Source organism: Eublepharis macularius, chromosome 9 (assembly GCF_028583425.1).
Source record: "Eublepharis macularius isolate TG4126 chromosome 9, MPM_Emac_v1.0, whole genome shotgun sequence".
In the NCBI taxonomy this organism is placed as follows: Eukaryota; Metazoa; Chordata; class Lepidosauria; order Squamata; family Eublepharidae; genus Eublepharis; species Eublepharis macularius.
The window spans coordinates 35,681,360-35,693,669 of record NC_072798.1 but is presented as its reverse complement, the minus strand read 5'-3'; the positions used below and the strand labels follow the sequence as shown (position 1 = coordinate 35,693,669).

General features: G+C 44.0%; 1 protein-coding gene across 1 annotated transcript in view; it reads left to right on the top strand.

The window, feature by feature from the left end:
• IL2RB (interleukin 2 receptor subunit beta) overlaps positions 1-12,310 on the top strand; it is a 47,666-nt gene that overhangs the window by 15,590 nt on the left and 19,766 nt on the right. The window contains exons 5-7 of the mRNA XM_054987734.1: positions 2,940-3,042; positions 4,144-4,249; positions 10,862-11,010. Of these exons, the coding sequence (XP_054843709.1) occupies positions 2,940-3,042; positions 4,144-4,249; positions 10,862-11,010 (358 nt within the window). The remainder of the gene's footprint in view (positions 1-2,939; positions 3,043-4,143; positions 4,250-10,861; positions 11,011-12,310) is intronic.

Here is a 12,310-nt window from a genome sequence, read left to right as displayed (position 1 = left end):
GTCCTCCTCTTCTAATAAAACAACTTCTAGTATAAAACAGGAAGCTGGACCTGGACTTCCAACTGGCATATATTGTTGCATCTTACTGGATGTCAACATCGTAATGCTTATTTATTTATATTATTTACGTTATTTATAGTCTGTCTTTCTCACTGGGACTTAAAGTGGATTACACAACAGATGGGGGGGTACATGGATTTATACTTACAGGGGGCTACACATGTTTTGAGGCATACATCTAAAATGCAAAGGTGGAAGAACCATGAGTAGTTAGCAAATGTGTGCATCATATAAATAAAGTTGTCAGGATTTGGAACAGGCTGCAGCTCACTATTGAGCATTCACACAACAGCAAACCTGGGTGTGCTGCCTCATGACCTATAAAATCCAAAATAGCCAGGGACCAGGGCATTGGAAAGACCATGTTTTTCCACATAAATCTGCCCATCCATTAAGGTCTACATCAGGGGTCCTTCTTCAGCTGTCCCCACCTTTGAGATTAGCTAGATGATAACCTGGGGCAGGACGTTTTCTGCAGAGGCACCCTGTTTGTAGAATACTAGAGGTGGGCACGAATCACTATACGAAGCAAAATAAAAATGCACGAACCAGGGTGATTCCTGGTTCATGAAAATGTGGTTCATGAGACCGCGTTTCCCACAAACTCCACTACTTTTTTTGCCCAGTTTGTGCAAGTCGTCAGCTGTTTGTAAAGCCAGACAGGCTGGTGCCTGCTGTTCATATGTGAAACTGACAGCCCTGTCAGCAGCAGGAGAAGGGGGCTGTAAGTTTTACAGATGGGCTGAAGCTGATGGGCTGAAGCTGGTGCAGGGTGAGTGAAGCTGACAGCCCCTTTCCCCTGCTGCCTGAGTGGCAGGAGAATGGGGCTGTCAGTTTCACAGACCCCACACTGGGCTCAGCCAATGTGCTGCTAGTGTGGGGTGACTGAAGCTGACATCTCCCATTCTTCTGCCGCCCTGAGCAGAAGGAGAATGGGGGCTGTCAGTTTAACAGACCCCGCACTGGGGTCTCCCCCTTTCCAGCCGGCTGCAAGCAGCATGAGGAACCTCCTTCCCTTCAAACTCGCCCCCTTTCCATCTGCTCTGGGTGGCAGAATGGGAGCCGTCAGTTTCACAGACCCTGCACCAGCTTCAGCCCATGGGTTGAAGCCCATGCGGGGTGAGTGAAGTTGACAGCCCCCTTCTTATGCTGCCCGGGCGGCATGAGACTGGGGCTGTCAGTTTCACAGGCCCCCCTCTGGGTTCAACCGATGGGCTGAAGTCGGCATGGGGTGAGTGGAGCTGACAGCCCCATTCTCCTGCTGACGGGGCGGTCAGCTTCACATACACTGCACCGGCTTCAGCTGATGGGCTGAAGCTGGCTTGGGGTGTGTGATACTGACAGCCCCGTTCTCCTGCCCCCATAAGAAGCAGGAGAAGGGGGCTGTCAAATGCTTGGCGCCGGCTTCAGCAGCTGGTGCCAGGCATTTGAAATTCCACGAACCATGAACCAATTCGTGACCTGGGAAAAGGTCATGGAAGTTCGTGGTTTCTGGTTCATGGAATATGACGAATCACAAATCACGTGTTTTGGGGTTTTTTGGTTCGTGCCCATGTCTATAGAATACTCTCCCAAGTGTTATTTGTTTGGCACCATCTTGTAAGTGACAAGTTTAAATTGACTTATTTGTCTGCCATTTTCATCACACCCTCTTTGTATAGTATATTATGCTGTCATTGTGGGATTTTATTGTGCCTGTTTTTATTCGTTGCCGCAAACCAGTGCTTCCCAGCCTCTGGGTCAGGACTCAAAAGTGGGTCGCAAAGCCTCTGAAAGTGGGTCATAGGCCAGCCATCCCTAATGGTGGCTCCTACCCTTAACACCCTTCTCTCTCTCGCCTCTTCTTCTTTTCCAGCTTCTCACATACTCACTTTATCCTACCCCTTTGTGACAATAATTAGAGAATATAAGCTATCTGGCAACTGGTAAATGATAGTAGGTGGAAGAGGGGAGAATTGCTGGATAGTAGGTGGGAGCTGTTCAGTGCCATAGAAAAGTGAGAGGAGGCAAAGAGGTGTGTGTGCGGGCATAGGATTTATCTGGCACTGCTCCTTCAGCATCCCAACCTCCTGTCCTGCCCCCTGCAGTACCTCACGCCCTCCACCTGCTGTGGGAGATGTACTGCACTGAGCCACTTGCCATCCACCTCTTTGCCCATATCTGCTATCCTCTTGTATCTCTTCAACCCAGTGCCCCCCCCCCGCAATGCCTTCTCAGTCATTTGAACCAGCCCTGGATGGTTCAATGTGCTCTGTACATTGGACAAACCAGCCAACCTCTGCACAAAAGAATAAATAGACACAAATCTGACATTAAAAATGGCAACATCCAGAAACCAGTGGGAGAACACTTCAATCTACCAGGACATTCCATCAAGGACTTAAAGGTCACTGTAGTTCAACAGAAACCTTTCAAAAACAAAATCCAATGGGAAGCTGCTGAATTGGAATTCATAAGTAAATTTGACTCAGTCAGGCTAGGATTGAATAGAGACTATGAATGGTTATCTCATTATCAGAAGTAACTGACTTCCTTAACAGAAGCAAACTGATCTCCATATCAGAAGCTACTGTTTGCATCTACTCCTCCCTCTCCTCCTCTATATATGACCAGTTTCTTCTTGCCCTCCATGCATCGGACGAAGAGAACTGTGATTCTCGAAAGCTTATGCTACAATAAAGTTGGTTAGTCTTAAAAGTGCTACTGGACTCTTTTTGATTTAGCCCTGGATGGGTCACCCTACAAAGTAAATTTGGACGTGAGGGTCACCATACCCAAAAGGTTGGGAACCACTGCAGTAAACCACCTCGAAGGGTCTATTGGGCTAGAAAAGCAGGCTGTGACTATTTCCAATAAATAATGTTTGAAACTGTCTTCAGGTACCAACCCATGTACTTCGAGCCTATTCAGTCACCTCCTCAGACATGCTATCTGCACGGCATAGGCACAAGAAAAAGCTGTGAGCTGATCTTTGACGAAGAGGTGGGTAACCTAATTAGAAAATATCAGCTAATGAGGAAGCCTATTATGTTTTAATTGTTCTCAATGTTATTACAGGATGAAAATAGAGCACATGATGAAATAAGTTCCTGCTTTAAAAATGTAGTTAGTCTCTAAGCAGGCTCTTTGTTGTGCTGCTACAATAGATCAACAAGCCTTTTCTTTGTGAGCAGCTCTGATACAGACTGCAGCGATGCACAACAGCAGAGAAGAATTCTTGTTTGTTGTTAGCATGGAGAAAACTGTGGGCATTTCTCTCATTGCCCTTCTCCATGTCATTTTGGTTTCTTCCCCTTCTCTTGGCAATAAGAAAGGAGATCATGGCACCGCTCATTAAGCAACATACTTTTTTGGACAAACTTAATTGTCAGATTTTTAATTATTTATTAAAGCATTTATATCCTGCATTTCCCCACTGCTTACAAAATATAATTAAAGCATCATATAACAATAAAATCCCTACCCCACCCAATCGTATGAAACTTAACATACAAAAAATGCCTACAATCTACACTCCATTAAAAGCTTTAGAAAAAAGAGTAGCCTTGTGGAGCCTCCTAAAAATTTCCAAGGGCCATGGGCTTCTCATCTCTTCAGGTAGTCCATTTCATAAAGTGGGAATAACCACACAAAAAGCATGGGCACTCCTCAATACCAGGCAGTGTCAGTTGAAGGCAATTTTAACAAATCTTATATCAGTCGTGCTCAGACTATGCACTGGGACACCTTAGTGTGGCTTGAAAGCACAAAGTGTATAATGTTAATAATGAAAGATCTCAAGAGATAACAGTCGGCTCCAATGATGCTGCCTGCATCTCTGAATCTCAAAGATGTGCCCAGATTACCTACCTGAAAGAAGGTTACCTGCTGTACTACTGAGTGAGACATGTTCTGAATATGCCTGCTACTAATCAGGTGTTAAAATGAAGCTTCCCTCTCCTCCTTTGGTTCAGAAAAAATGAACTCGGCTTTCAAAAGTCTGGGCAATATTGACCATGTGTATGCTAATCAGGGCACTGTTCTTGCCTGGGATTATAATATTATAATTGATTATGATCACAATGATGTTATATTTGTCTGCAGACATACAGTTTGACTGTTTCAGATGCTATCAGCCTGGTTGTGTCTTGTCGTCTTGGGGAGAAGTGGAGAAATGATTCAAGAAAAGACATAAAACCTTTTGAGAACCGTGAGTTGAAAATGCTTGAATCACAGTTGTTGAGGCTGTGCTCACATTCTCAGAGAAGTCTTTTGCTGGTTCACTGTACATGTGCCTCTGTTGACTGCCTCTGCGCAGCCCAGATAGTGCACAGCTGCTGCAAATATGAAATCCCAGGATCACCTTATGACAATATGTATCTAGCAAGCAGTGGGAGAAGAATGGGGAGCAGCTATCTGCAGATGCCTTATATGTGGTGGTCAACAAGCAGCATTCAGCCAACCTAACAGCACTAACTAGCCATGGGTACTCCCTATAACAAATACTAGAATCTGGAAATTATGAAAAGGAAGACTCCAGAGAGAAGGAATAACCCATAGCTTAGTGGCAGAATGAGTCTTTATCTCTAATAGCCATACAGTGCAATCCTAACCAGAGACACTCTTCTAAGCCCATGTATTCAACAGAAGTAGATGGATGTAACTTTGCTTAAGATTGCACTGATATTCCATTAAGGCTGCAGCCCTACATATGACTATTTTGAAGCAAACAAGGAAAATCAACTGGATTTATTCCTAACTAGATATGTCTCAGAGCGGGACCACAAGTGACGCCTGACACAGGTTGGACACTTGCCAGCTTCCCTCAAGTTTTGATGGGAAATGTAGGCAGCTTGGCGGAATGTTGGACAAGTGACAGTTGAAAAGTCCATTGGACAGCAGTCAGAGAGTCAAACTGCAAGACCAGGATGCCTACATTTCCCATCAAAACTTGAGGGAAGCTGACTAGTGTCCAACCTGTGTTAGGCGTCACTTGTGGTCCCGCTCTCAGACGATTCTGATGAGAACTAAGGGCCAAATCACACATTACATTTTACACGAGTTCCCAAAAGGAACTGGCAGCTATAATGTCGCAGCTGCTCCTATCTGACAATTTTGTGTAAAAGCACTAGAGGAGCCCAATTTAGATCAGGATTGCAGCATGCAGAAAAGAGAGGCTCCTGCCACTCCACTGCACCATTTCCCAGACCTCAAAAGCCTCAAGGGCAATATTTGCCCTGTCAGGGGGTTGTATTTACATTGAATGCTTGCCAATACAGCTCCTCAATAAGGCAAATATCCCCCAAGATTGCCAGGTCCCCCACCATCCACCATCCCCAGCCACTGTCAGCTGCTGCCCTCTGCTGCTGCTCATCTGGCCAGCAGGGGAAAAGATGACCAGGAATGGGGGAGGCAGGTTGGCAGCCATGTGTGTGAAGGGCACACATGCCCCCATATTCCCCAGTGATTATATCATTCCCAGCACAACTCGAAGCAGCAGTTCGTGCCAGGATCGATATTTTTTAAAAAAACTGGCCCAGAACATAGCACTTTGGGACAATTTTTAATGAATTGACCCCTGGCAAAACTCAGTGCTTCCAAGTCATGCCAGAAATTACATAATCATCAGGGGACATGGGCGCTTCACACATTCACCCAGGTGACTAGTCCAAGGTCACCCAACCAAGTTCTATAGCTCAGTGGGGATTTGAACCTGGGTTCAAATCCCCACTCTAGCCACTACGCCACGATGGCTGATTCAAAATATGTACCCTATATCTTATGGCCGCTGAGTATAAAATCACTGCTATGCAGGACTGACAACAAGGTGAACAAGGATCAGATTCTATACAATCAGATCTGATTCTGTACAAGGTAGGTCTTATCGGTTCCAGTCTTCTACAAAAGGAGGCTGAGTAATTTATCTCAGTAAAAAAAGTCTGTCGTTTGATTGCGATGCTCCTTATTGAGCCAGATCTTTAGCTGGTATGAAATACTAAGATCAAGCAATTTATTATTGATTTACACTTGCTGAGTCTTCGGAAGAAAAAGGCTTATTCAATTACAAGATATCACCAGAATGAAATTGCTGCTGTTACTTATTTATGGTCTCTAAAGACAACAACAAAGCCGGGGCCCGTTGTGCAAAGATGCATCAAGGCAGTCATAAACAATGCTCCCTGTTGCTTTTTTATTTTAAAAAAATCCATTTCCCTCTCTCACATCTCTTTATTTCATGATATATCAAGTATTTTGGCACAGGTACTATTGCAGCCGGCTTTTCTGTATCACAGGAGATAAACCACCATTAGGAATCTAAGCTGAAATAGTCAAAAAGTAATCTAGACAAGTTCTTTGCTGCAAGTTGTACGGTTCCTAATTATAAATATGGTTATTTCCAATGACCACAGTGCTACCCACACACCGGCCATATGCAGATCAACTTAGGTGCAGTGCAAAAACATAGGAACAGATCCATTGTGGAAGGTGCCCACAGAGCAAGTGGCCATTCTTTTGTAGCACCTGACTAAAAGTCCCCAAGTCAGTTTAAAATGTGTCGGGGTTTACTTTTTCAAAACACAGTATTGAGTCAGACCATCAGTCTATTAAGGTTCCTAATATTTACTCTCTGACTGGCAGCAACCGCGCAGGGTTCCCCTAAGCAGTCTTTCAGATCACCTACAACATGGTCCTTTAAACTGGAGGTGCCAATGATTGATTGAACCTGGAATCTTATCAGTGAGAAGAGAATCCTAAGAGTGCAATCCTAAGAAAACTGGAGCAACTCTTCTTAGGTTGCACTATATGCTCTGCCATTAACCGTGGTACCTCCTGACCCAAGAAGAGCTTTCCATTATTATGCTCAAAATTCTAATTGCAGACCTTCATGAAACCCAGGGCTTTTTTTCAGCGGGAACACGGTGGAACGGAGTTCCGGAACCTCTTGGAAATGGTCACATGGCTGGTGGCCCTGCCCCCCTGATCTCCAGACAGAGGGAAGTGTGGAGGGCAGTCTAAACTCCCCTCTGTCTGGAGATCAGGGGGCGGGGCCACCAGCCATGTGACCATTTTCTCCAAGGGCAACCCACTGAGTTCCACCACCTCTTTTCCCAGAAAAAAAGCCCTGATGAAACCCATTGCCTTCAGGACTGTATTCTACTGAACTGGCAGTTTACCTACAAATACCTTTCCTAGAACTGCAACTTAGAAGCTAGGGAGAGATACCAACACTTCAAAAACACAGTGTGAATTTCCAGGGGGAAAAAAGAAGCAAATATTCTATCAAAATATCACTTTAAACCATTTCTAAAGCCCAACTGCTAGGTCTGTTAAATTGAAGTTTTGATTCGTACTGCATGCAGTGCACTTAATGGATCAGGAGACAGTTTGGTTGGACCCACTAATGCTAACAAATATACTCTACAAATATGACACACAAGCTTCAGTGACTTTCCAATTCAGTTTGGAAGCAAGTGGAGTTTTTATCTATTTCAAACTGTGCTGAAAGCTTCTTGAATGGTCTACTTTATTTTTTATAACTGTAATGTAAGCGTGATATTTTACTAAGACATGCTAACTCTGGTTTAAACTATTTGAACAAACTGTTTCATGAATACCTGCATGAACAAAAAGCGCTCTTCAGTTACACATTTAAACAGCAATAGGTGTTCTTTTAAAAAGCCAGATTCATAATCAAAGTAACATTTCTGTTCTTCCCAACTGCTGCTGTAGTTAAAATTTCACATGATGTCCTGAAATACTAATGTGAAAAAGAATTTTGGAAGTATTTTTAGTGTTTGTTGCTTGGCACTTTCCCTGAACCCCCAGCTTGTCTTTGACATCCTTTTCCCCACCTACCCCCCACCACAAACGCATGCATGTACACACACACACACACACACACACACACAGAGCTGCCATCCTGTTCATTTACAGTCCCACAAATTTCATTGATATTTGCATGCACACAATTGAGTGCAATAGAGCATTTAAACTAGACAGTGCAACTCCTGCGGAGAGTACAGTGAACACAGGTCATAGAACAAAGTTTGATTTGCTCTCCTTCCATTGTTTAATCTGCCTTATTGAAGAAATCCGAGCTATCACCATTTTATATATACAGAAGTGGTGAGATTATGCGGACACCTGTCTTGTGCTTCACAGACCATAGAGATGAATTAACCATTACTCCCAGCAATCTCTAGAGGAGAGACTCTGCTTAGCTGAAGAGTCCTTTTTTTGGAGAATGATATGGGAGATTAGTAATGTAAATCTGACATCCTGCTTTCTATATTCTGAACATGGTAATGTTTTCACTTATAATAGGAGTCTACAGTGCATGCAGTTTTACTACTCACTGCATGAGATATAAAATGTTTGCGACTACACCAGCAGGAGACGCACACACACAACCCTTCACAGACATTAACTGCATATGTTAAACAATCAGTTCCTTGACACAGAGGATTACCTTTTGTGCTTATAAGGCACAGTCTTTCATCCACACTGACTGTGCAGCTATATAAATAAATTTTCACCACTATTGCCATCAAATCATTTGATAGAATATATTCAGCGAGCATACCCCAAACTACACAGGACTTTATGCTGAAGGCCTCTTACACGAGGCATCTGGGAAAGCGACTAATTTTCCAGGAGGGCCATTGGGAGAAAAAGATGGAGGGCAACAGTTCAAGGCAACCTTCTATTAGACTCTCTGTTACATAGCTCCACCAGGTTTCAGGCAGAATGATGCCAAAAAAAAGATATAAATCCATAGAAATTTAAGGGTAGGGTGGTGAGAGATCTCAGGACATGCTCTTCTGTAACCCTCATGCACAAACATAAAGGTCATCATATTAAGAACAGCCCAGGATGATCGCATTTTTAATAATGCATTTAAGAAAGGTAAAGGTAGTCCCCTGTGCAAGCACCGAGTCATTACTGACCCATGGGGGGTTGTCGCATCACGATGTTTTCTTGGCAGACTTTTTGTTACAATGTGGTTTGCCACTGCCTTTCCCAGTCATCTACACTTTACCCCCAGGAAACTGGGTACTCATTTTACCGACCTTGGAAGGATGGAAGGCTGAGTCAACCTTGAGCTGGCTACCTGAACCCGGCGTCTGCCAGGATCGAACTCAGGTTGTGAGCAGAGCTTGGACTGTAGTACTGCAGCTTACCACTCTGCACCATGGGGCTCCTCTAATAATGCATTTACATACTAAAAATTACATTAAATTAATAATGTCTATAAAGAACATAAAGAATTAAAACTAATGAGATGCCTAATCCCAGAAGATACAGGGTTCTGCTTGACCTCAGTAACAGTGCTCAGTAGGACTGCCAACCTCCAGGTGCAACCTGGAGATCTCCTGGAATTATAACTAACCTCCAGACAACAACAATCAGTTAGACTGGATAAAATGGCAGTTTTGGAGGACGGACTCTATAGTGTTATACCTGTTGGAGATGCTTCCGCTCCTCAAACCCCACAGTCCCCAGGTGCCATCCCAAAACCTCCAGGAGTTTCTTAACCTGGAATTGGCAACCGTAACACTCATCCTGAGTTGCTCCATATTAGTAACTAAATTGATTAAATTTATCTTCAAAATGAAAATTTTATGCACAGATTAAATGACAGGGATGGGGGCTGTATTTATATATAAACACCATCACTTCAAGATTAATTAACCACTTTTTTAATAGCCAACAATCTATATTTGAAAACCACCTCTGGTGGCTTATCTTTTAAATTGCCAGTGCTAACCCATCATTAAAACACACAGTTATCTATGAAACCTCCTGATTCGGAATTGGGGGATATTCTAGCACATTGTATGGGATATAAACAAGAAGAGCCTAAGAATGCCCTGGCAATCTGGGGCTGCCTTCTCCTGTCGTACAACAGGGGCCTCTGCCAGTGAGCTCCACTAGCAGTGCATAGGAGGCAGGAAGTCCAGCTCCTTCTGAAACAGGAGTGTAGGAGGGGTGGCCACAACTATCCGTCTTGGAGTCGTCCAACAGAGAATCAGGGGCTGGATCTTTAAGGCGGGGTAATGTCCATTAATTGAAGCCTCTGATAGTCTGCAGAGGGAACGCTTAGCTTTTAGAATGAAATTAAAGGGACTTGTTGTGGGGCAAAAGATGCTGTTTAGACCCTAGCCAATCACTACCTGTTTACTGCAGCTGTCAGGAGTAAACCAGCAGACTCTGGCAGGTGTGAATGGCTGGGAAAAATTTCCTCCACCTTTCAGAGCTCGTGGGCAGTTTTGGAATTCTGACACAGGATGGTGGAGGCACCACAAATTGTCTGCCACAGGAGGCAGAGCCCACTGCAAAATGTCAGGCATGAGACTGTGCATAATTCTAAGAACTCTAGTCCTTGGGCTAGGGCAACAGGAAAAGAGCAGGAAAGAGCCTTGTGGTTTTGACTGAAGCCTAAAAATCATCCCTCCCTGCCCAACCTTGTTCATTCACACTGTGGTACAGATGAGTCGAAAAGAAAACAGTCCTGTGAAAAAAACAGGACAACGGGCCACCATCGTTAAAGGCAGGGTAGTTCTCCCATTCTTTGTTATGTTCCAGTCCTTCATGTAATTGCCAGCAAAATGAAAACCCTGTGTGGGGTGTGCATTTTTCTATTTCTATGGCCCAGCCATGTAAAGAAAAGGTGAGGCAAGATGTGTGCTGAGGTTCCGGAAGTCCAGGAAACACCCCTGTTGTTACGGAGAGGGTTTCCTTGCTGCTCCAGGGCTTAACAGATTTGTTGCTCTTGTTGCTAGTGATAGTTACTGATGCCTCTTGCTCTCCTCCGCTCCAGTTCAGCTCAGAGCTCCTCACAACGTCCAAATGGAAAGTAGCAGGAAGCCTTCTTACAATTTGACGTGGCAGCTTCGCAATGTCTCTCATTACCTAAAGACGTGGCTGGAGTATGAAGTATATTATAAAAAGCCAGATGAGCCTGATGAGGTGAGTGTGAGGTAGCGCCCCTACATGGCAAAAAGTTGCATATATTTGTTGTTTAAAGTGAAAATGGCAAGGCCAAATAGGCACGTCTCAAAAGGGGGAGGGGAGACATATTTTTAGAGTTTGGGTTCCTTGTCGGATGTGCAGATGTGGTGATATTCCATAGAGTTCCTGACTGTTTGGAGGGTTTAGTTCTCCAAAGGCTTTAGCTCTACCTCAGAAAAGTACACAGGATCTACAGAATACATCTGCTGAAATCTTGACCGGGAGTCTTATTAGATGGTACATTAACAGTGCAATCCTAAGAAGAGAGTTATTCCAGTCTAAGCCCACTGAATTCAATGGGCTTAGACTGGAGTAACTCTGCATAGGATTCCACTGTATATCTTTTGATGGAGTTTGTCTGACCCTTGCAGACTCAGTTAAGAGCCTAGCAGTTACAGCAGTTACAGCAGATCCAATGCTACTACTAAAAAAGCTAGTTATGGTAGCCACAAAAAAATGCTTTCTACAACCTCGCTCTAGCCTGGAAGATGGCTTCCTACCTCGACATGGCTGATCTGGCCATTTGGATCCATGATATGGTAACATCAAGACGTGACTATTGTAATTCACTATACATACATCTCCTGTCTAAGTTAAGTAGGAGACTCCAACTGCAGCTGTTACCAGGAACAAGCAGGAGCATAAATATCACTTCCATTCTGCAGTCACTCCATTGGCTACCTGTCAGTTACTGTGCTCAGTTCAAGGTATTGGCTATCACTTACAAGGCTCTTAATGGCCTTGGTCCAGCATACCTACGGGACCGTCTCCCTCCCTATGTTCCTCCATGGCAGCTTTGCTCATCTGAGAAGGGTTTCCTGCAGGTGCCACCCTGCACATGGGGAAAATCAGCAGCTGCCTGTACACATGCATTCTCTGTGGTGGCCCCTACCTTATGGGACAGCCTGCCCAAGGAAGTCAGGAGAGCCCCCGTTCTCCTGGCTTTCCGTAAACAATACAATTCAAAAAGGCTTTTTACTCAGATAGGAGGGCTGTATTGTAGGGAGATGATCTCAAAGAGATGCTTCACTAATGAGTTAGAGACCATGGACTTCACCACTATGTTGTCTTATGTCCTATCTGTTGCTTTAAGTATGACCCTACTGGGTAGTTCTATGTTATCTTATATCGGTCCTAAAATTGCTTATGCTCTGTTTCAGCATTTCTTCAACTCTGTATTGGATTTTTGCTAATGTTATGTCTTTGTAAATTTGCATTTATTTCCTCTATGGTATTGTTATTGAAATGTCCTTGATAT